The 25,214-nt window shown below is 46.9% G+C and overlaps 1 protein-coding gene across 1 annotated transcript; it reads left to right on the top strand.

The window, feature by feature from the left end:
• The first annotated feature begins 3,658 nt into the window (after window positions 1-3,658).
• phox2a (paired like homeobox 2A) lies at window positions 3,659-24,351 on the top strand. The gene is made up of 3 exons (XM_059963613.1): window positions 3,659-3,881; window positions 15,951-16,138; window positions 20,975-24,351. Exons 1-3 carry the CDS (start codon window positions 3,659-3,661, stop codon window positions 21,380-21,382), a joined length of 819 nt encoding a protein of 272 aa, XP_059819596.1. The 3' UTR covers window positions 21,383-24,351.
• Window positions 24,352-25,214: the final 863 nt, after the last annotated feature.

The following is a 25,214-nucleotide window of genomic DNA, read 5'->3' as shown; positions in this document are numbered from 1 at the left end:
TGACAGTATACGTGTATACAGTTCCTTTATTTGACAGTATACATGGACAGTTGTTTAATTTGACAGTATACGTGTATACAGTTCCTTTATTTGACAGTATACGTGTACAGTTGTTTAATTTGACAGTATACGTGTATACAGTTCCTTTATTTGACAGTATATGTGTGTATCGTTCTTTCATTTGACAGTGTATGTGTGAATGGCTGTTTAGTTTGGCAGTGTCTGTGTGTACAGTTTCATCTGGCGGTATACATGTGTATGGTTTTGGCAATATACGTATATACTGTATTGTTTGGCAGTATGCATGTGTACGGTTGAATGGCAATAAACTGAACTTGGGCTCGAGATGTATATTTTTTCCCCCTGTGGATGCTGTTTATCTGAGTCTCGGTGTCGGTGATGTTGCTGCAAGAAAGTTTTTCATTGCACCTGTGCACACATGGACCTGTTCAGATGACAATAAATTCAACCTTGACTTCTGAGGATTTAATAAAATTAGAGGCGACCCGAGGATATCTGGAAATGCTTTTCTCTGCCCCCCTCTATCACGTGTGGACTATTTATAAGGCTATTTATATATTCCTAATGGTAGTTTTGTAATTGTCAATCCCCAACCCGTTCGGAGCGACAAGTAATTCGATTTCACCAAATAAAATACACAACCTGTTCTTGTTAGCTACCGGCAGTTTCTGCGCGGTTTGTGGTCGGGTTAAATTCGACGTCTCAGCAGCTAGTCGAAACGAGGTCTTTCAACTTACATTTTACTCTTCCCGGCGAGCCCAGTTTGGTTAAATACTCTACTGAGTTTAAACTTGGTCGGTCCCGAGTTAACGAACCAGCATTTCAAATCTTTGTACGTGTTGCGTACTCGACATGAACTCTTCTCCGGGGGAAAGGGTGGGGGGATAGAGAGGGAGTGTGTGGCGGGGGTGGGGGAGAACGGAGAACAGGATTACAGGGAGGGAGACGGGGTTTGGAGGTGGAGGGAAAGAGAGAGAACAGATGAGGGTCGATGGAGGGAGGGCGGGGGAAGCGAAGTAACCGGAGTGAAGGGGAGAGAGAGGTGGATTGAGAGGGTTGAGAGAGAGTAATACGGTCAGTGTCCGGGGGAGAAGTGAGATTAATTGCGAGGACGGGAGAGACTCCGTGGAGAGGTGAAACCGCGGACTGATCCCAAATAGGAGAGGATGGGTTGAGGGAGATGAAAGGAAGGGGAAGGGTAGGGAGGGAGAGCGAGGGATGGCGGAATTAGGAAGGGAGAGGGGAAATGGGGAGGGGAGAGGGAGGAAAGGAGAGAGAGGGAAGGGGAGAGAGAGAGGGAGAGGAAAGGAAGATGGAAAGGGAGACAGGAGAGGAGAGAATGAAGGAGAGGAGGAAAGAGGGGAATGGGGGGAGAAGAAGGGAGAGAGGAAAGACAGGAAAGGGATAGGAAGAAAGGGAGGAGGGGCAGGGTTCCGGGATGGAAAGGAAACGAATTGAAGAGAGATTACAAGAAGTGGTGGGATAGTCGAAGGCCGAATGGCCTTATCGGGGGTGGTTGGAGAGTCTGTCAGGGAACTTGGGAAATCTGGGCTGGGATTGGGGCGTCGAAGAAGTGAGGAAAAAGCAAAAGAGGGAAAGGGAGAGAGAGGGAGAGGGAGAGGGAGGGAGGGAGAGGAGTGAGAGAGTGGGGGTGGGGAGATACGAAGAGTGTTTCAGGAGCAGAGAAGATGTTCATGAGGGAGAGAGACGGGGTGGAGATGGGGAGAGATGATAGGGGCAAGGGCGGGGAAGACGGGAAAGAAAGGCGGCGCTGGAGAGGGAGAGAGGTTGGAGGGGGAAAGACGGGGTAAGAGAGGGGGGAAGGGGTCTGGATGGGAAGAGGGAGGGGCAGGAAGCTGTAAACTGGTAGGGGAAGGGGAGACGGAGAGTGAGTGTGTGGAAGAGGAGGGGGAGAGTGAGAATGAAAGAGAGGATGGGAAGAGGGAAAGGGCTGAGTGAAAGAGGGAAATGGAAGGAGAGCGAGAGGGTGGGAAGAGGGGAGAGCGAAGGGGATGGGGAGATGGAGAGACAGAGGTGAAAGGAGAGACAGAGGTGAAAGGAGAGGACTGGTACACTGTCTTCTACGGAGCTCAGTTCTCTGCGGCGAGGATCAGCCCGCTACCCCTCGTCCCTTCCACAACTCCATCTCCAAGTGAAGCTCGGGTGGAAAACGGCCCCGGATCGATCGGGAGAAATGCTAAATCCCGGGGAGTGTAATTCAAACCCTGACTGAGTCTCACAGGCTGGGGAGCCTGATTCAGGGATGGCTGGATCCGTAGCGTTACAGGTCATAGTAATAGAATAGTACAGCACAGAAACAGGCCGTTCGGCCCTGCCTAGTCCCAACCACCCACAACTCTGCATTCGCCTCCCATCCATGTAGCTATCCAATTTCTCTTCGATCTTGACCCTGTCTGTGTAGTCCGTTCTCACCGAGTCGGGGCTGGAGAGCGACTTCTCTTTGAATTTTGAGCGCAGTTTCGGAGCACGAAGCGGACTGAGGTTTGTCGGAAGGAGTGACCGGCCGAGCTGGGGAGGGGACAGACCCGAACCAACCGGCAGCAGCCCCCCAACCCGGCTCCCGACAGCTTTAGACGTCAGACAGCCAGTTTCAATTCCAATTCCATGGCTTCTAAATAAAATTTATTTCCGTTAAAAAGATCGAGAAGTCATGAAATTACCAGAGCAGATATAAATTGTTAGAAACATTATTGCAGACTGAGTTACTGTTTACGAATTACAAAAAAAATCCGAATATTTTATAATACATGACGATTATCAACAGGACCGATATTGAAAATGTTATTCCCAGCAACAGCCGCGTTAAATCATCTTTTCTATTGACGGTTTATTCTTTAACTGATCTGTGGCCCCTCTTCATCTTTCTCTTTCTGAATCTCTCTCTCTGTATATCTCCTTCGTCTCCTGTTTTTTCTATCTTTCTGAATTCTGTCTGATTTGTCCCTTTCTGAATCTGTAAGCTCCCCCCTTCTCTCCTGAATCCTATCTCTGAATACCCGCTGTATGAATCTGTAAATATTTTGCCTCTCTTTTTGAATTACGCCTGATTATCTCTGAATTCTCTCCCACCCTCTCTCTCTCTCTTTCTGCATTCTGTCTCTGATCATCTCTGAATGTCTCCATCTTAGCCCCTCCGTTACAATCTCACGAAAAATTCTCTTTACTGGTTATGGGTCCTGCGCCCAGGGGTGGGGGGGGGGGGGTCCATTCACAACTAGTAAGGAAGTCGTTGGCGTTGGTTAAAGTTTACAGTTTTGTGTGTGTGTGTGAAAGAGAGAGTCTGTGTTTGTGTCTGTGTGGGGCAGGAGGGAGGGGAGATACCGAAAGGGTTAAAGTAGCTCCATTATTGATGCAGGGGAGGAGATTGGAGCGAGCAGGCTGCTCAATCTCCAACCCAATCCAGTCAGGATTTATTGTCATGTAAAAAAGAGCCGTCGCCTCGGTATTGTTTCAAAGTGCCGGTAAGTTTATCAGCTTGCCGAGTTCTGGAGTTAACAGTCACAGCGCTGGCAAGGGCATCAGAAACCCTGGTCTCCCCACTCAAGAGGGAACGCGAATCAAAATCTCCACCTTGTCCTGCGTTCAGCCCTCTAGCCCAGCCTGAACCCCGTATTCTATGTTTAAAATGGATTACGCTTACCTCAATTCTTACGACTCCTGCATGGCTGCGATGGAAGCCTCGGCGTACGCCGATTTCAGCCCGTGTAGCCAGAGCAACAATTTCCAATATAACCACATTAGGTCCAGTTTTGGAACCGGCCCCGTCTGCCCCAGCCTCGCCTCGGCAAACTGCAGTTTGGGACCGCTGCGAGATCACCAGAGCTCACCGTACACCACAGGTACGTGTCAGCGTTAACCGGGAAGTATGGGGAATTAGTTGCCCCGCGTTTGGACATTGTTAAACGTGGTGATTGGGCGGAGGAGAGAGATCTGCTGTGTAATTGAGTTATTTGGGGGTTTATTAAATTCACAGCCCGGCGCACATTAACGCCTTAATTTGGTTAAAGAAACTCTGCGTATTAAATCAAAAAAAAAGAGATTATAATCAAACCTCTGCGGTACACAGGAAGGACGCTTTCCCCCAAATTATTCTTTATTGGGGCAGCGACTTCTGTCGCGGTCCCTGAACTACAAGTACCGGCTCCAAATTGACTTTAAAAACACAAGCGTTTCGTGGTTCAGCTAAAACGTCTCTTTTTCCAAATTAACGGATTTAATTTTCACAGATTAACTTCAAATTGTAAATTATCTCCTCTCATTGGGATTGGGCGGGGGTGGGTGACTATGACCATGTACCATGTTAGTTCTGAGACACCTAGCGCAGGGCGGCTCTCTAGGTGTGTCTGTGCGAATTAGTGCGTGTGCGTGTGTATCCCTCTCTGTCTCCCTGTACTCGACTCTCTCTGTATGCGTTTCCGTCTTTATCTCTCTCCCTGTATCTGTCTCTCTACACCCCCCTCTCTGTTCTCTCTCTCTCTCTCGTTCTATTTCTCTACCTCCGCGTATCTCTGTACTTCTTTCTGTACTTATTTCCGTTCTCATTATCTGTCTCTGCTTCTGTCTCCCCCCACCCCCCATTCTTGCATCTATCTGCGTGTATATCTGCACTCTTCTCGGTATTCGTTTCCCTGTTTTACTCTCTGCTAGTTGTTCTCTCTCTCTCTCTCTCCCTCTCTCTCTCTCTCTCTCTCTCTCTCTCTCTCTCTTAAGTCTCCATAACCATCTCCATCAGACGTGGGAGCAGAATTAGGCCATTTGGCCCATCGAGTCTGCTCCACCATTCCATCACGGCTGATCCATTTTTAACTCAGAGCCCTAATTTCCTGCCTCCTCCCCGCATCCCTTCATGCCCTGACCGATCAAAAATCTATCAACCGTTGCCTTAAATAAACATAAAGACTTGGCCTCCACAGCCTCCTGTGTCAACGAATTCCACACATTCACCACTCTCTGGCGAACGAAATTCCTCATCATCTCCGTTCTAAAAAGCCTCTTCTGAGGCTGTGCCCTCTAATCTGAGAATCTCCCACCACAGGAGACATCTTTCAGTCACCTCCCTGTGTTTCTCTCTCTCCGTGTATCTCTGCACCTCCCTGCATTCGTTTCTGTCTTACATTATCTCTCTATCTACATTCGTTTCTCTGTCTTACATTGTTTGTCCTCTCCATCCGTTGTCTCTCTGTCTCTGTGTCCCCCCCCCTAGCTCTTTCTCTCTTTCTGTATCTCTCTCCGTGTATCTTTGTATCCCTCCCTGTTCTCGTTTCCGTATATTTCACAATCTATGTTCGTTCTGTGTGTGTGTGTCTGCCTCTAATCTAGAAGACGTGAAAAACGAATCCCGAGATGTTCCCGTTAGCAACGCCAAAGAAGATTTAATTCCCGTTACATTTCATTTCGATCTTACGTGCGAGGGATAAACAAATCGTTTTCAAAAGATAATCCACATCCAAGAATCAAATACGACAGATTAAACTTCGGACTTGTTTTATTTTTTTGCGTGGAAAACCGGGAAAATTCGTGGGGATCGGGTACAGAGGGCGGCGAAGATCCTCACCCGCCGATTCCACTCAAACCCTCTCCCCCTTCTCACCAAAATTAATTTTTGTTATCCCCGCCTGCGACTTTTTACAGATTAATCAGTAACGGTTTTATTCACTCTTAATGTCACTGGCTTTGGTTTCTTTTAATATGGTATTTCGTTGACTTTTGTTTCGATTTGAAACGGAATATTTCTGGTTTTATTTTTGTGCTGTCCCGTCCTCCGTTTTGGCGCTGCCGGCGGTACAGAGAGGGAGAGAGAGAGACAGGGAGGGGTAGGGGGAGACAGGGAGAAGCAGGGGGGAGAGAGACAGACAGACAGAGAGAGAACGAACGGCAGGGAGAGAGAGAGACAGAGGGAGAGGGGTAGGGAGGGGCAGGGAGAGGCAAAGAGCTAGAGAGGGTATAGAAGGAGAGGCGGATACAAGGAGATGGGGGCAAGATGGATAGACGGATGGAGGAGGTAAGAGAAGCAATAGACCGAAACGGTGAGGGGAGCTGGGAGATGGACAGGGAGGCAGAGAGACTGAGAATGGGAAGATAGGCGGGAGACAGAGGGAGGGGCAGAAGACTAACGCGGGAAATAGACAGGGGGGCGAGCACAGGATGCAGAGGAACAGAGTTAAAAAAGTGTGGAGGTCAAAATCCGCAATCTCCGAAACTGTGTGGGAGAAAAGGCGACCGATAAACCCAACTTTGTTTAACGGCGATCTATTGCTAGTTAAGACTGATAATCGCGATAATGCCGAGAGCGCAGCAGTTAGCACAACGCTTTACATCTCCAGCTGTAAAATCGGAATTCAGCTCCCGCTGTCTGTGAGCAGTTTGTACCTTCTCCCGCAACCGCGGGGCTTTCCTCTGGTTTCCTCCCATCTTCTAAACTCCAGGACCACCAAACGCTCCCCATACGTTAACCCTTTCATTCCTGGGATCATTCTCGTCAGCCTCCTCTCTAACGCTAGCACATCCTTTCTTAGATAGACCCCGAAAACTGCTCACAACACTCCCCCTCTGAACAATGTCTTTTAAAGCCTCTGCATTTGCTGTTACACTCTCGTCCTCTTGAAATGAATGCTAACATCCCATATGCCTTCCTCACCACCGACTTTAGGGCGAGTTCAAAGTACATATATGTCACCATATATAACCCCGAGATTCATTTTCTTGAGGGCATTCTCAATAAATCTATAGAATAATAACCATAACAAAATCGATGAAAGACCAGCCAACTTGGGTGTTTGACCAGAGTGCCGAAAACAACAAATTGTATAAATACAAAAAGGAAGTAATGATAAATAAGTAAATAAACAATAAGTATCGAGAACATAAGTCCTTGAAAGTGGTTCTGGGAACAGTTCAATGATGGGGCAAGTGAAATTGAGCGAAGTTATCCTCTTTGGCTCAAGAGCCTGATGCTTGAGGGGGTAGTAACTGTTCCTGAATCTGGTGGTGTGAGTCCTGAGACTCCTGTACCTGCTTCCTGATGACAGCAGCGAGAAGAGAGCGTGGTCTGGGTGGTGGGGATCTCTGATGAACCTTTAGAGAAACTGATGTGAGGAATTCCAAGTCCCATTGCACCACAGATTTCTGAATGTGATTCCCATTAAGAAAATCGCCCACACTTCTATTCCTTCTACCAAAGTGCATGGCCATCATTCATTAAATGTTCTCATCCATTGAAATTGACCTTTCTTCAGTAAGCTACTCTCTCATTGGAGCAGACAATATAGAGTGTCCAGTGTTTTGATCACAATTGCCTTGGTGCTCACCAATATTACTCACTTCCCAGCAATATTTCATTCCTCGCTGGATCAGGAGCTCTCTGACCAAGAACTTGCTCCTTTGCTACTTATGTTGCTGCTCAGTGTAGATACCAGAGACAGACGGGCCTAACGCACTGTGTGCACAGCAAGATTCCCCAAGAGGAGGTTGTGAGAGGAGCAGGAAGAATGCAATAAGGGTAAACGAATAGGAGAAAACGAGTGTGGAAGTGGAGGGATGTTGAGAGACAGAAAACAGGACAAGAGAGAATGAGGAAAGATGGAAAGAAAGGGGAAGGCAACAGAGAGAGGGACAGAGGAACAGAGAATCATAGAGTAATAGAAAAGTACAGCACAGAAACAGACCCTTTGGCCCATCTAGTCCATACCAAAACAATTTAAGCTGCCTACTCCCATTGACCTGCACCAGGACTATAGCCCTCCAAACTTCCAAATTTAATTTAAACCTATCCAAGCTTCGCTTAAACATTGAAATACATCACACTCTCATGACTCTGAGTGAAAAAGTTTCCCCTCATGTTCCCCTTAAGCTTTTCACCTTTCACCGTTAACCCATGACCTCTGGTTGTAGTCCCACACAAAAGCCTGCTTGCATTTACCCTATCTGCACCCCTCATCACTTTGAATACCCCTATCAAATCTCCCCTCAGTCTCCCGTGTTCAGAGGAACAAAGACCTAATATATTCCATCTTTCCTTATAACTCAGGTCCTCCAGACCTGACAACATCTTTTTAAATTTTCTCTGTACTCTTTCAACCTTGTTTGCATCTTTCCTGTAGCTGGGTGGCCAAAATTGTACATTATACTCCTAATTAGGTCTCAGCAACATCTTAAACAACTTTAACATAACATCCCATCTTCTGTCGTCAATACATTGATTTACAGTATGAAGGCCAATGTGCCAAAAGCTTTCTTTATGACCCTGTCTACCTGTGACACCTCTTTCAATAAATTGTATTGAAAGATCCCTGTATTGCCAGATCCCTTTGTTCTACCACACTCCTCAGTGCCCTAACGTTCACTATGTGAGACCAACCCTGGTTGGTCCTCCCAAAGTGCAAAACTTGTCTGCATTAGGTTCCATCTGCCATTTTTTCAGACCATTTTCCCAGCTGCTGCAGATCCCTCTGCAAGCCATGATAGCCCTCCTCACTGTCCAATACACCCCCAATCTTGGTGTCGTCATCTAATTTGCTGATCCATTTAACCACATTATCATCCAGACTGTTGATATAGATGAGAAACAACAACAGATCCCTGCCACACACCACTTGTCACAGTCCTCCAGTCAGAGAGGCAACCCTCTGTTATCACTCTCTGCCGTCTCCCACAAAGCCACTGTCTAATCCAATTTACTACCCCATCCTGAATGCTGAGCGACCGAACCTTCCTGACCAGCCTCTGATGCGGGACCTTGTCAAGGGACTTATTAAGTTCCATGTAGACAGCATCCACTGCCTTGCCTTCATCCACTTTCCTGCTGACCTCCTCGTAAAACTCCATAAGATTGGTTAGACATAACCTACCACGCACCAAGTAATGCTCGTGAGACAAGATGGAGAAATTTAGAGGGAGAGGAAAGATGTGAGTGAAGAAAACCTGTGGGTTTAACCTCTGCTCCACCAACAAGCCTGGCTTTTTACCCCTGAGAAACTTGTACAGACCCTGATGAATTAGTAAACTGGTTAATTATTGTCTATGTACTGAAACAGTGAAAAACCTGTCTTAACTTAGTATGTATTAAATTAAATATTAAACAAACTACTTCCATGAAACTTTGGCTAATTTAGCAAAATGTACTGGTGCCGATGTGTCCCAATTAACCGGAATCCACTGATCCAAAGTGTATATAGAACATAGAAGAATGGAGGGGGTGGGGGGAGAGATCTCATTGAAACCTATTGAATAATGAAAGGTCTGGATAGAGTGGATGTGAGACAATGTTTGCTATAGTGGGACCAGAGGGCACAGCCTCAGCATAGAGGGACGTCCAGGTAGAGCAGAGATGAGGAGGAATTTCTTAGCCAGAGGGTAGTGAATCTGGAATTCATTGCCACAGATTGGCTGTGGAGGCCAAGTCATTGGGTATATTTAAAGCAGTAAGGGCATTGAAGGTTCTGGGGAGAAGGCAGGAGAGGGGGATTGAGAGGGGTAATAAATCAGCCATGACAGAAGGTAGAGCAGACTTGATGGGCCAAATGGCCTAATTCTGCTCCTGTGTCTTATGGTCTCATAGCCCACCCACTTTTGTATTCGGTTCCCCGTGTAATAAATAAGATGCTGTTAGCTTTTTGGATTTATGCTGTACCTGCGTCCCAGCCTTTACACTACATCCTGGAGCATTGATTAGATTAGATTAGCGTTGTCACGTGTCCATCAAAACCACAAAACATACAGTGAAATGCATGATTTGCATTAAACCAAATCAGCGCGGATTGTCTGGGGGACGCCCACAAGCGTCGCCATGCTTCTGGTATTAATGCAGCATGTCTTCAACTCTCTAACCCTAACTATGCGTCTTTGGACTGTGGGAGGGAACCAGGTCACCCAGAGGAAACCCACATGGTCATGGGGTAGAAGGGTACATTCTCTTCACAGACTGCAGTGGGAATTGAACCCTGATCTTACAGCTGATTGTGTAAACTGTTAGACTAACCGTACCACACCACTCTGAGCAGTTCTGGTCACACGCTTGTAGACAGGATGTGATTAAGACAGCGAGAGTGCAGAAAGGATTCACAAGGAAGCTTCCCAGACTGGAGGGTTTGTGTTATAAGGAGAGACTGGGTAGGCTGGCCAGAGACACAAGAGATTCTGCAGGTGCTGGAAATCCAGAGCAACACACACAAACAACTCAGCAGGTCAGGGCGCATCTATGGAGGGGAATGTCAATGGTTTATTTCCCTGACCTGCTGAGTTCTTCCAACATATTGCGTGAGTTATGGTGAAGATTTTATGTTTTAACTTTTCTAGCAAGACAGTATGGTTTCAGGCCATCCGTTCCAATGAGACCCTGTTGCCCAATTACACCCATGTGAACAATTAAGTTACTAATGCATACGTCTTTGGGAAACGGATAGGAGCACAATGAAGAAACCTACGTGGTCACAGGGAGAACACACAGGCAGCGATGGGAATTGAACCCATGTCACGGGCACTGTCATAGCATTATGCTTACCGCTATGCTACCGTATCTCCCCCAGTAGGCTGGGACAGTTTTCCCTGGACTGAAGGGGACTGACGAGTGACCTTATGGAGGTTTATAAAAATCACAAAGGGCAGAGATAATGTGGATGGTCTTTCCCCAGGGTTGGGGAGTTTAAAACCAAAAGGCACAGGTTTAAGTTGAGAGGAAGAAATATTGATAGGGGTCCTGAGGAGAATCTTACCCACATGGAGGGTGGTGTGGATCTCCCCACAACCTATGGACTCACTTTCAAGGACTCCTCATCTCATGTTCTCAATATTTATTGCTTATTTATTTAATGTTATTATTTCTTTCTTTTTGTATTTGCACAGTTTGTTGTCTTTTGCACACTGGTTTTACACCCAGGTTGGTGTGGTCTTCCATCAATTCTATAATGGTTATTATTCTATGGATTTATTGAGTATGCCCACAAGAAAATGAATCTCAGGATTGTATATGGTGACGTATTGTATTGAGTTGTAGAGTCCTTGAAAGTGAATCCATAGATTGTGGGAGCAGTTCACTGTTAAGGTGAGCGAAGGTATCCTCTCTGGTTCAAGAGCTTGATGGTCGAGGGGTAATAACTGTTCCTGAACCTGGTGGTGTGAGATCTGAGGCTCCTGTACCTGCATCCTGATGGCAGCAGTGAGAAGAGAGCACGGCCTGGGTGGAGGGGGTCCCTGATGGTGGATGCTGCTTTCCTGCGACAGCGCTCCACATAGACGTGCTCAGTGGTGGGGAAGGCCTTACCTGTGATGGATTGGCTGTATCCACTTCTTTTTAACTCTTTTGGTTCAGGACTTTTTTCACAGTGGGATGTGTTGGCTGCTTTACTGAGGCAGTCAGAAGGGTAGACGCAGTCCGTGTAGGGGAGGCTGTCTGTGTTTTCATATGGTCTTGGACAGAACAGTTGCCAAATTAAGCTGTGACATATCTGGATAGGACATTCTCTGATTGATAAAAATTGGAAAGTGTCACTGGGACGTGTCAAATTTCAAAGAACGAAGAACACAGGGCACTACAGCACAGTACAGGCCCCTCAGCCCACAATATTGTGCTGATCTTTTAACCTATTCCATGAATAATCTGACCTTCCACCCCCTCCCCCACATAACGCTGCATTTTTCTATCATCCATGTGCCCTCCTAGATGTATGAACCCATCTAGGAGTTTCTGACATACCCGTAATGAGTCTGCCTCTACCACCACTCCTGGCAATGTGTTCCTCTCTCTGTGTAAAAATAAATTACTTCTGACATCCCCCATATACTTCTTCCAACACCTTTAAAATTATGCACCCTTGTATTAGCCATTTCCACCCTCGGAAAAGGTGTCTGACTGTCCACTCGGTCTGTGCCTCTAATCACCTTGTACACCTCTATCAAGTCACTTCTCGTCCTCCATCATTCCAAAGAGAATAGCCCTATCTTGCTCAACCTATCCTCATAAAACTTGCTCTCTAATCCAGACCTCAACTGGTAAATCTCCTCTGCACCCTGTCTAAAGCTTCCATATCATTTCTGTAATGAGGCAACTAAGTTCAACCCAATACTCCAAGTGTGAGGAGGTAGAGGCACTGGTGAGCCTCTTGTCATGGCTGGAATAGGTCACTTTTGTTAGCGATGCTTACGCCTCAAAACTTGAGGCTCTCTGTTCCTCCCACTTCTTTGAGGGATTCCTACTTTGTCAATGTTTCTACTTCCTGGAGAAAGACCATCTGCCAAGGAGAGGGCCACCTGGTGACATAGGGATGGGTCAAGTGAACGGGCAAAGATCTGGCACATGAAGCATAATGTGGGGAAAGGTGAATATGTCCATATGGTACTGGGGAAAATAGAGAGAATGGATACTCTCTAAATGGGGAGAAACTGCCGAATCCTGAACAACTTTAGAGTCGTAGAGTCTCTCAGCATGGCAACAGGCCTTTGGGCCCAATTCGATCCTGGTGACCACAATGAGCTCTCGGGCATCTCCACGTCATGACCATCGATAGCCTGACTGTGTCCACCTCCCCCCTGCCCCCTCCTGCTTCCTGAAGTCAATGAGCTCCTTTGTTTTGCTGCCATTGAAGGAAGGGTTGTTGTCATGACAACTGGCATAGATAGAGGGGCAAATCATAAACACAGGCGATTCCACAGATCAAGTTCAAGAGAGACAAGGTAATGTTGCAGCTCTATAAAACCCTGGTTAGACCACACTTGGAAGATTGTGTGCTGTTTCTGTCAGCTTGTTATAGGAAGGATGTGGAGGCTTTAGAGAGGGTGTACAGGTGATTTATCTGGATTTACAAGACAGCATGTCTAATGAACTCCCTCTAATGAGGGAGCTGGGCTATTCTCTCTGGAGAGGAGGAGGATGAGAGGTGACATGATAGAGCTGTACAAGATGATGTATAGATAGAGTGGACAACCAGAGTCTTTTCCCCAGGGTGGAGGTGGCTTATGTGAGGAGGCATAATTTTGAGATGACTGGAAGGAAGTATGGGGGGGATATCAGAGGTAGTTTTCATGGAACTCCCTTTCGGGGTGGTGGTAGGGTCAGATATGTTAGGGACATTTAGAATGGCACAAAGAGAATCCAGTATCATAGAACACAGAACACTACAGCTCAGTACAGGCCTTTCGGCCAGTAACATTGTGCTGACCCTTTACCCCACACCAAGGTCCATCTAACCCTCCCCCCTCCGTTATTCTATCATCCATGTGCCTGTCTAAGATGTTTCTTAAATGTTCCTGATGCATCTGCCTCTATCACCACTCCGTGTAAAAAAAAAATCCAGCTCTGACAACCCCTCTGTACTTTCCTCCAATCACCTTCAGATGATGCCTCCTTGTACCAGCCCTTTCCACCCGGGGAAAGAAGGCACAGGCTGTTTTCTGGATTTGTGTCTCATATTGTCTTACACAATTTTAATCTGAGGCTGGAGATTCTGGGATGCAGACCCTGAGAGATAAGTGGCAGGTCGGTGATGTCATTGAATTACAGCATGAGTCAAGGGGCTGAGCGGTCTGTTCTTGCTCTCAGCTCTGACTACTTTGACCACCTGGGGTGTAGCAAATTTCTACAGAGGTGCCGTGGGAGCATTTGAACTGGTTGCATCACCGTCTGGTCTGGAGGGGCTACTGCACAGGATCAGAAGAAGCTGCAGAAAGTTGTAAACTCAGCCAGCTCCATCATGGGCACTGGCCTCCCCAGCATCAAGAACGTCTTCGAAAGTCAATGCTTCAATGTGGCGGCATCTATCATTAATTACCCCCATCACCCAGGAGATGCCCTCTTCTTATTGCTGCCATCAGGAGCCTGAAGACACAGACTCAAGATTCAGGAACAGCTTCTTCCCTTCCGCCATCAGATTTCTGACTGGTCCATGAACCCATGAACACCACCTCACTATCTTTGTTCTCTTCGCACTACTTAATTTTTTAATATTTCTTTTTGTAAGTTACAGTGTTCTTATATGTATTGCTTTGTACTCCTGCGGCAAAATCACACATTTCACAATATACGTCAATGATAAAAAGAAGCTCCCTTCTGCAAAGCACTAGGGGGCCATTGAAACAAAAAATCACAGCCATCTTAAAAGTTTCTTCCTGCAGGCTGTTAATCTGATCAACCATTCTAGTTAGCTTCCTCCCCACCCCCTCTATCAACCCCATCGCTGCACAGTAAACATTTAAAACCATTTGTTATACTGCTGTTTATATTGTAAATGCACTTTAGTATTTATATACTTGTGCATTTAATTCTATATCCACCTGTTAACCTCTAACTTTATAAGCTTTTTACTAACATACAATTCCTTACTTTATATAAATTTTCATTGTTTACAATTGTTGAATGTTTTTGTTTTTGTTGCTTGTCACCCTGACCAACACACCACAGCAACTTCCTACATGTAGGAATTTTAATTCCAATCTCCATTCCCATTCCGACATGTGGGTCCACGCTGCCACGATGGGGCCACATTTGTGTTGGAGGAGCAACATCTCACCCTCCAGCCTAATGGCATTAACATCAATTTTTCCAGATTGAAGTCATTTCTCCCCCTCCCCTTCTCTCTTTCTGGTTCCCCTCTCACCCCTTCTCTTCTCCACATCTGCCGTCACCTCCCTCTAGGTCCCTTTCTCCCATGGGTTCACTCAGATTCCTCCTTCAGCCCTCTTCCACCTATTACCTCCCAGCTTGCTCTCCTTTCCCTTCTCCCACCTTCTTATTCTGGCTTCTTCCCCCTGCCTTTTCAGTGCTATCGAAGGGCCTCAGCCTAAAATGGTGACTGTTTATTCCTCTCCATGGTGGCTGCCTGATCTGCTGAGTTCCTCATCATTTTATGTGTGTGTTATTTCCAGCATCTGCAGAATTGGAATGTATGCAGTCAGTGGCCATTTTGTTACCTTCTGTATCTGATAAAGTTTGTGGTCTTCAGCTGCTTAGCCCATCCACTTCAAAGTTCGACGTGTTGTGCTTTCAGAGATGCTCTCCCGCTCACCACTGCTGTAACACGTGGTTGTCTGAGTTACTGTCGCCTTCCTGTCAGCCTGAACCATTCTCCTCTGATTAGTGAGACGCTTGCCCACAGATCTCTCCTCACTGGATGCTTCTGCATTTTTTGTGCCGTTCTCTGTAAACTCCAGAGACTGTTGTGCATGAAAATCCCAGGAGATCAGCAGTTCCTGAGATACTCAAACCACCCCGTCTGGCACCAACAAATATTTCAAGGTCAAAACCATTCAGATCACATTTCTTCCCCATTTTAATGTTTGGTCTGAACAACAACTGAACCTCTTGACCATGTCTGCATTGAGTTTCTGCCACATGATTGGCTGATTAGATATTGCATTAACGAGCAGGTGTACCTGATAAAGTGACTACTGAACATACAGTGAATATACACTTTGATCCTTGATTATAATTCAAGTTTCAATATTTCCAGTACATAAGAGAATGAAATAATTGAAACGCCAGATCCGATACAGCACAAAAAATAGACAAGATGATAAGGAAAACAATTTTATAATTAAAAACAATAAATATAAATGCATAAGATAGCTTCTATACACAGATTAAGTGTATGTCCATAAAGTGACGCTAGGTCTGTACATAAGGTGACTCTGAATGGTGGTGGGGGTGTGGATCAGGGTTTCCGCTTGGGGAAAGTAACTGTTGTTGAGTCTAGTGGTCCTACGTAGCCCGTAATGGGCCAGGACAAACAGGCCGTGAGCAGGGTCACTGGCCCTTTTCCAGTATCTTTTCTAAACACTGGGCAGGCTGGTGCCGGTTACGTTGTAGAGACATCTCCTGTCCTGTCCACTGGAGTATAGGTTCTGTGCCATCATTTATAACCGTGAACCTGATCGGTGACTCAGAGCTACTCGCCCCTAATCCGGATTTCTTTTGAACCTAGTTCCCTACAAGTTCTTTACGGACCACGGAGGGATAAATGAGAAGCGGAAACAGCGGAGGATCCGGACTACGTTCACCAGCTCCCAGCTGAAGGAGCTGGAGCGAGTCTTCGCCGAGACTCACTACCCTGACATCTACACCCGGGAGGAGCTGGCGCTGAAGATCGATCTCACCGAGGCCCGTGTCCAGGTACGGTCCGTTGTCCTCCCAACCCCAGAGGCCCCCGCAGCCCAGGTGTGGCACGGTAGCGTGATTCAATTACAGCGCCAGCAACTCTACTTCAGCCCGGCTAGTCTGTGCTAGTCTCGCAGGTGGGCCACAGTTCTCCATACCCCTCCTGGTTCCGCCCGCGGACCGGCTGTAACGGTGAACTGGCTCCGTGGACTCACGTTCTGTGCGTTATTTGTTTACTTTTGTACTGTTTGCATAACTTGTTCTGTTTTAAACCACAAATTAGGTGTTTGACGGTCTTTGTTGTGTGGGGTTTTAACGGGTTCTACTGTGTTTCTTTATTTTGTGAGTGCCCGCAAGAAGATAGCATACATACTTTGATCATAAATGTACTTTGAACTTTAACTTTTCCGAATTTCTGGGATGTTGAGATCAACAGCTCGTTGTACAATCGCATCACGCACTGAGCGGGAAGTTTCCCCTCAGGCTCCCCGTAAATATTTCACCTTTCACCCTCACCCCTGACCTCTAGTTCTCTCCGCTATCTGGAAGGAGGTTTTCTCCAAGTCTCTGGTTTCCTAAGACATATGGGTAAGTGGGCGAATTGGACAGCATGGGCTCTTTGAGTCTTTTTCATGTTTAGTTACTAAGAGATTGGGAGGGTCAGATTACACATGTTACTAGGAGTCTGTTTATGTATACGTTAACCGTTATTAATGTAATCCCTATCTCTTTGTGTCACCATCATTGTTCTGTTTATCAATTTGAAACCTAATGAAAAAGATGGATGAAGGAAGGACAGCAGGGGCTCAGTAGGGCAGAAGGGCCAGTTACCGCCACGTATCTCTGAATAAATAAATAAATATTCCCAACATTTCTGCCGCACCCTCGCCCGACTGAACCTTGGTCGCGGTGAAGTAACTGTGAACTTTCGTTCCCGGTGGCTGCTTCCCAATGCATCCCATCCTCAATGACTTGGCAACAGCCCAAATCTTCCATGCAGCCTTTCACCATCCATTTGTCCCCCCCCCCCCACATTCCCGTCAGCTCCTTCCTACACTGACCCCCCCCCCCCCCCCCAGGGTTCTCCTTTGCCACAGTGAGGCCACTCTCAGGGTGGAGGAGCAACACCTTATATTCCATCTGGGTGGGCTCCAACCTGATGGCATGAACATTGATTTCTCCAACTTCCAGTAATTTTTTCCCCCTCCCATCCTTCCCTCTTCTTTTATTCCCCACTCTGGACTCAGACCTCTTCTCCTCACCTGACTATTGGCTCCCTCTAGTGCCCGTCCTCCTTCCCTTTCTCCTATAGTCCATCCGCCTCTCCCGTCAGATTCCTTCCTCTCCAACACTTTACCTTTCCCACACACCTGGCTTCACCTCTCACTTTCCAGCTGGCCTCCCTCCCCTTCCCCCCCCACCATTTTATTATGGTATCTTCCCCCTTCCTTTTCAGTCCTGGTGAAGGGTCTCAGCCCGAGACGTTGACTGTTTATCTCCATAGATACTGCCTGACCTGCTGAGTTTCTCCAGCATTTTGTGTGTGTTGATCCCCAGGATGTGTGGATCACAGGAATACGAGGCACAGAGAAAGGTTAGAATAAAGACAAGTGTATTTGTCATTGAAGCATTCAGTGAATTGCATTACTTGTGCCGATGACCAGCACGGCTGTTCTGGGGACAGCCTGCAAGTGTCACCACACTTCTGGTGCCAACAAAGCATCTTGGCATCTTCCTAACCCTGACCCGGGTGGGATTTTGGGAGGAAACTGGAGCAACCGGAGGAAACCCACGTTGTCACGGGGAGAACGTACAAACTCCGACAGAGAGCAGAGGGAATTGAATCTGGGTCATCGAGCATGGATCAATTCAGCACAGCCCAGGCCACGATGTTGTATCACCTTTAAATGTTCTCTGAGATCAACCTAATCCTTCCCTCACACATAGCCTCCATTTTTCTATCATCCATGTCCCTATCTAAGAGTCTTGTCAATGTCTCTACTATATCTGCCTCTACCACCAACCCTGGCAGTGCATTCTACACCCACTTACTTTCCTCCAAACACCATAAGATTATGTCTCCTCATTTTAGCCATCTCTGCCCTGGGAAAAAGACTCCAGCTGTCTACTCGATCAATGCCTCTTATCATCTTGTACACCTCTATCAAGTCACCTCTTATCCTCTTCATTCCAAAGAAAAAATCCCTAGCTCACTCAACCTATCCTCATAAGACATGCTCTCTAATCCAGGCAGCATCCTGGTAAATCTCCTCTGTACTCTCTCTAATCCAGACAGCATCCTGGTGAATCTCCTCTGCACCCTCTCTAATCCAGGCAGCATCCTGGTGAATCTCCTCTGCACCCTCTCTAAAGCATCCACATATATAATGAAGGGACCAGAACTATTCCAGCCACTCATTACACCACATTACGGTGCCACTCACTTGTCTGTGCTGGCTGTGATGATTATTTACACTAAGGGTTCCCGGTCTTTTTTTATGTCATCGATCCTTACCATTAACCTGATCTTCACCAATCCCAGTTGTCCTTGTCCCTCTACGTTTTCCCCATCGAAGTCCCTGTTCTAGTACCTCACCTGCCTCCATCACTTCCTCTGGCAGTCCGTTCCATATAACCACCATCCTCTGTGTGAAGAACTTCCCCTTGGCTCCCTGTCTGTCTCAGGACAGACAACAGACTGTTCTGTTGTGCTTCTGCCCCACACCGGCCTCCTACACGCCTCTCCATCTCCCCATCTCCCTCCCAGGCTCCACTAACGCCGTTTTATCAATTGAAACCTCAAAGTAAATTTACTGTCAAAGTACAGTACGTATATGTTGCCATGTACAATCCTGAGATTCATTAGCTTGCAGGCATTGACAGTAAATACAAGAAACACAGTAGAATCAATGACAGACCTCACACATCAGGACCGACAAACCACCAGTCTACAAAGGACAACAAACTGCAAATACAAAAAGAAAGAAAAACTAAATAACAAATAGATGAGCAATAAATATTGATTACATGAAATAAAAAGTGCTGGGAAGTAGGGTTGTGGGAGCTGTTCAGTGATGGGGCAAGTGAAGTGATATAAAAACGCAAACACGAGGAAATCTGCAAACGCTGGAAATTCAAACAACAACACACAAAATGCTGGTGGAACGCAGCAGGTCAGGCAGCATCTATAGGGAGAAGCACTGTCGACATTTCGAGCCGAGACCCTTCGTCAGGACTAACTGAAAGAAGAGATAGTAAGAGATTTGAAAGTAGGAGGGGGATGGGGAAATCCGGAATGATAGGAGAAGACAGGAGGGGGTGGGGTGCAATGGAGTTCTCCTCCAGCCACCCCGGAGGTAGCAACCCCTACTCTCCAGGACAGAGTTTCTCCAGAATTCCCAGCTGGATTTTTTTGGTGACTGTCAGACACTTGGCTCCTCTTTCCTGTCTCCCACAGAAGTTGAGACACCTCTCTGCAAGCTCTCTGATGTACATTCCACTTCCAAGTCCAACTTTAAATTGTCAGAGCACAAGAGATTCTGCAGGTGCCTGGAAACACACAAAACAGTCGATGTTTATTCCCTTCTATAGAAGCTGCCTGACTTGCAGAGTTCTCCATCATTTTCTGTGCGTTGCATTAAATTCTCAGCACTGTTGGCAAATCCTGCTGGAAATCTGAAACAGAACCAGATCATGTTAGTGAAACTCAGCAGGTCAGGCAGCGTGTGTGGAGAGAGGAATAACTGATGGTTTGGGGAATCAGAGAAAGAGAGAGATGCGAAGTGTTTCTCATTTGGAGAGAGATGGGTGAGGGATGTGTAGAACAGATCTGTGATAGGATGAGTTGAGTGGAGTACAAATTCCTTACAAACTGCTGTGGGTACTAGAGGTCCTAGGTTAAAGGTCAAAGGTGAAATACTTATGGGAAACTTCTTCACCCTGAGTGTTGAACGAGCTGCCAGTGGAAGTTGTGGATGTGGGTTTAACTGTAATATTTAAGAGAAGTTTGAACAGGTACATGGATGGGAGTGGTATAGAGGGCGGGTTGAATAACAGTTTGGCATGGACTAGATGGGCTGAAGGGCCTGTTTCTGTGCTGTAGTGTTCGATGAGTCTATGGAGAGTTTGATGTCACATCTGCAGGCATGAGGCAAGCTGTAAGATTGTAAAATAAGATTAGCCCTCACCCACTAACATCCTGGAAGCCTTGATCAGTGAACGGTGATGTTGTGTTGAAATTGGTGACGCCAAACCTGGAGTAGTGTGCACAGCTTTGTTTCCTGTACAGTTACTCCAAAAGAGACTTACACATAGAAAGGAAGATAAAAATTCACGTGTACATCGAAACATTGTGAAATGAGTGCTGAAAGGTCTCGGCCCAAAACATCAACTATACTTTTTTCCACAGATGCTGCCTGGCCTTCTGAGTTCCTCCAGCATCTTGTGTGTGTTGTTCTGGATTTCCAACATCTGCAGATTCTCTCTTGTTTGTAAAATGCTTCATTTGCATCAATGGCCAACCCAGCCTGGGGGCAGCCCGCAAGTGTGACCGTGCTTCATAACACCGACAGCTTACTAACCCTGACCATATGTCTTTGGAATGTGGGAGGAAACCGGAGCACCCGGAGGAAACCCACGTGGTCATGTGGAGAACGTACAAATTCTTACACACCATGACGGAATTGAACCTGGCTCACTGGCACTGTAATAGCATTCCGCCAACCGTTTCGCTACTGGGCCGTCTCTGCCCTCTGTTCTTTGCTGTTGTTGTCTGGGCTTGTGTTGGGTCTCGTCGTAACTGTGTCCCCTTATTCTGACCCCCTCCTCCTCTGTTCTCCCATCTCGATCCAGGTATGGTTCCAGAACCGACGAGCCAAGTTCCGGAAGCAGGAGCGAGCGGCCAACTCCAAAGGGAACGGGAGTAACGGGGGCGGAAAGAAGGGCGACCTGCTCTCTGAGGAGGACGAGTCCAAAGACGCCAAGTGTACCGACCCGGACAGCACCGCCAACCCAGCTTGTCCCGCTTCCTCCTCTGCCCCCACCTCTGCCCCCTCTGGCCCTGTCTCCAGTACTAGTCCCCACCCCCTCAACATGCCCAGTCCCAACAGCTCCCACACCATGAAGTCTCCCGCATGGGCTGGATCTGAGCTCCTGAAGTCCCAGGCCTGGCAGCCCAGTGACAACATGGCCGGGCCCTTCGCTGGCGTCCTCTCCACTCTACACAGGAAGGCCAATGTGCTCAAACCGAACCTCTTCTAGAGAGGTGAAGGAGACGGGAGGGGAGGGAGAGGGAGAGGGAGAGTCGGAGAGATGGCAAATAAGGATAGCAAGATAGAGAGAGAGAGAGAGTTGGGTGGAAGATAGAGATGGTGCGAGGGAAAGAGGTATAGGAGGGAGAGTAGTCAGTAGCAGATTGATGGGACCCATCTTTCTGCTCCCTGAAGGTTACTTCACAAGGCCTTGTGATGTGTTTAGTAACTTATTATCAGAGATGAATTATGTCGATGTTAAAATCCCATAGTGGGCCAATGAAGAGACTGCAAGTCTGCGGATGATGTTTCGCGGGTTAAATGTTCCCTATCTCTGGAAAAGGTCGCCAATTACAAAGCAATGATGTTGTTTATCAGAATGATGGGGAGATCTGCATACTGACTGGTATCTCAGTCCCTCTCTCTCGGGGAGATCTGTACACTGACCGGTGTCTCTCAGTCCCTCTCTCTCGGGGGGTGATCTGTACACTGACCGGTGTCTCTCAGTCCCTCTCTCTCGGGGAGATCTTCACACTGACCGGTGTCTCTCAGTCCCTCTCTCTCGGGGGGAGATCTGTACACTGACCGGTGTCTCTCAGTCCCTCTCTCTCGGGGAGATCTTCACACTGACCGGTGTCTCTCAGTCCCTCTCTCTCGGGGGGAGATCTGTACACTGACCGGTGTCTCTCAGTCCCTCTCTCTCCTGGGGTGATCTGTACACTGATCAGTGTCTCTCAGTCCCTCTCCCTCCTGGGGAGATCTGTACACACTGACCAGTCTCCCTCAGACCCTCTCTCTCAAGGGGAAATCTGTACACTGAGTAGTGTCCCTCAGTCCCTTTTTCTCAGGGGGAGATTTGCACACTGACAGATGTCTCTGTCCCTCACTCTCAAGGGGAGATTTTTACGCTGACCAGTCTCCCTCAGACCCTCTCTCTCAAGGTCTGTACACTGTGCAGTGTCCCTCAATCCCTTTTTCTCAAGGGGAGATTTGTACACTGACCAGTGTCTCTCTGTCCCTCTCTTTTGGGGAGATCCATACATTAACCAGTCTCCCTCAGTGCCTCTCTCTCAGGGAGATCTGCACACTCACCAGTGTCTCTCAGTCCCTCTCTCTCAGAGAGATCTGTACACCTACCAGTGTCCCTCAGTCCGTCTCTCTTGGGGAGATCCATACGCTAACCAGTGTCCCTCTGTCAGTCTCTGTCGGGGAGATCCATACGCTAACCAGTGTCTCTCAGTCCCTCTCTCTCGGGGAGATCTGTACACTGTCTGGTGTCTCTCAGTCCCTCTCTCAGAGCTGGTATCTGTGTTCTGACTGAAGTTCACTACTTAGAGGGTGAGTGACTGGGTATTAAGGATACTGGAACACACACCTTACATGATTGTGTTTAGGTAACTGTTCTTGTTAGGATCATTTCTTTCATCTTCCCATTCCAGAACAACGTTAGTTAAATATCGTCTACATATGTGAGATATGTCAAAGGTGGTAGGCCTGTTAACTTCATCGCCTGAGCACCTGTATTTGTGATTTTAACAGTTAACGTCCTTCTAACTTCCAAAGACTTGGTAAAGCTTGTAACCAAATTATTTATTTTTAATGTTTACGGTTAATCTCTTGAGTGGTGAAGCTTCTTTGTCACGTATCGCGAGTTTGGTAGGTCCATTCCAATATAGGGTTGGTTGCTATGGGAACCTGCTCTGCTGTTGGCTGAGTTCTGGGAGTATGATCCATAAAGTTCCTATGCTGTACAGTCTAGTGGTGACACTCAGGCCCATTTCTGTGATAAACTAACTCATCCAGGGACCAACTAATGTGTTCAACTTTCAAATATTTTGTTGGCAAGTTTCTTGGTTCTCCAAATGGAGCTTAGGTACTGTAGTATGACCAAAACAAGATTCAATAAGAGGTACTTAATTACCTGAGAGGTATCTGACTGGCATATCTCAATCCCTCTCTCTCGGGGAAGATTGTACACTGCCCAGTCCCTCTCTCTGAGGGTAACTGACTGGTGTCACACAGTCCCTTTATCTCAGGATGTGATTTGTACACTGACCAGTGTCTCCCAGTCCCTGTCTCTCAGAGAGATCTGTACACTGACCAGTGTCTCCCAGTCCCTGTCTCTCAGAGAGATCTGTACACTGACCAGTGTCTCCCAGTCCCTGTCTCTCAGAGAGATCTGTACACTGACCAGTGTCTCCCAGTCCCTGTCTCAGAGAGATCTGTACACTGACCAGTGTCTCCCAGTCCCTGTCTCTCAGAGAGATCTGTACACTGACCAGTGTCTCCCAGTCCCTGTCTCTCAGAGAGATCTGTACACTGACCAGTGTCTCCCAGTCCCTGTCTCTCAGAGAGATCTGTACACTGACCAGCGTCGCTCAGTCCCTGTCTCTCAGAGAGATCTGTACACTGACCAGTGTCTCCCAGTCCCTGTCTCTCAGGATGTGATTTGTACACTGACCAGTGTCTCCCAGTCCCTGTCTCTCAGAGAGATCTGTACACTGACCAGCGTCGCTCAGTCCCTCTTTTTGAGGGGTTGTCTGAACATTGACCAGTCTTAATAGTCACGATCTGCCAATTTAAATACAGCTTTCCCCAAGTAGTTGGTGCTTGCAATATTAACAAATACTCTCAGGTATTCAGCCTGCCGAGCTTTCAGTTTTGGTCTACATCTTTACTAAAATGTCCTTCAACCAAGAAAGAAAGCAGCTTAGTGAGATCTGTCCGCTCCTCAATCTCCCTCCAGCTGAGGAACAGGTGGAGGCTATTTGGCCCTCCAGCAGAGTGGCTGATTGTGCTAGCCCATGAGGCACTCAAGAGGTTAGTTTCACCAGACAGAGTGATGCTTATCATATAAAGTAGTTGTATAAAACAGCCTTGTGAATATGAAGCAATGTGTCAAAACTTGTGAATGAATTTGTGAACCACCACGATATAATTCAATTGTGCACAGCTGTTCAGAGTTTGAAATAAATTAACCCTTTGCTCTATAACGGCATGATGTGTTACAGTCTGGGTTTTGCTCGTCAGCAGGGATGGGCTTTAATGCAACATCCAAGATCAAAATAAATTAATTACCAAAGTACATATATCCTTTCAAAGGTACTCCTTTACTTTTGTGCACTGGAAATGACATTAATCAATCTTTAGTCTCGAACATGTCACCATATACTACAACTCTGAGAGTCCTTTCCTTGCGAGCATTCACAGTAAATACAAAGAGACCCAATAGAATCAATGAGAAAACACACACAAAGACAGACAACCAATGTTGCAAATGCCAAAAGAAAATTAACAATAAATAAATAAGCAATAAATATCGGAGAACATGAGACGAAGAGTCCGTGAAAGTGAGTCCATTGCTTATGGGGACAGTTCAGTGATTGGGGTGAGTGGAGTTGACCCACTGGTTCAAGAGCCTGATGGTTGAGGGGTAATAACCGTTCCTGAACCTGGTGGTGTGGGTCTCAGTAAGAAGAGAACCTGGCCTGGATGGTGGGCACCGTTGATGATGCTGCTTTCCCACGACAACATTCTGTGAGGGCGTGCTCGATGGTCAGGAGGGCTTTATCCATGACAGACTGGGCCATAGCCACTACTTTTTGTAGGACTTCCCACTCAAGGGTGTTGGTGTTTCCAGACCAGGCCATGATGCAACCCATTCACGATACTCTTCACTGCATGTCTATAGAAGTCTCTGGGAAAAGCCTGCATGTGTTTAACTTATCTGCACCGCCCATAACTTTATATCTCAGATCTCGCCTCATTCTTTGACGTGTCCTAAAATTATTCACAATATTTACACAAAAGAAAATCTAAACAGAAAAATCAAAGTCCATGTT

This window comes from Hypanus sabinus, chromosome 3 (genome assembly GCF_030144855.1).
Source record: "Hypanus sabinus isolate sHypSab1 chromosome 3, sHypSab1.hap1, whole genome shotgun sequence".
NCBI classification, from domain to species: Eukaryota; Metazoa; Chordata; class Chondrichthyes; order Myliobatiformes; family Dasyatidae; genus Hypanus; species Hypanus sabinus.
This window is presented reverse-complemented; position numbering and strand designations above follow the sequence as displayed.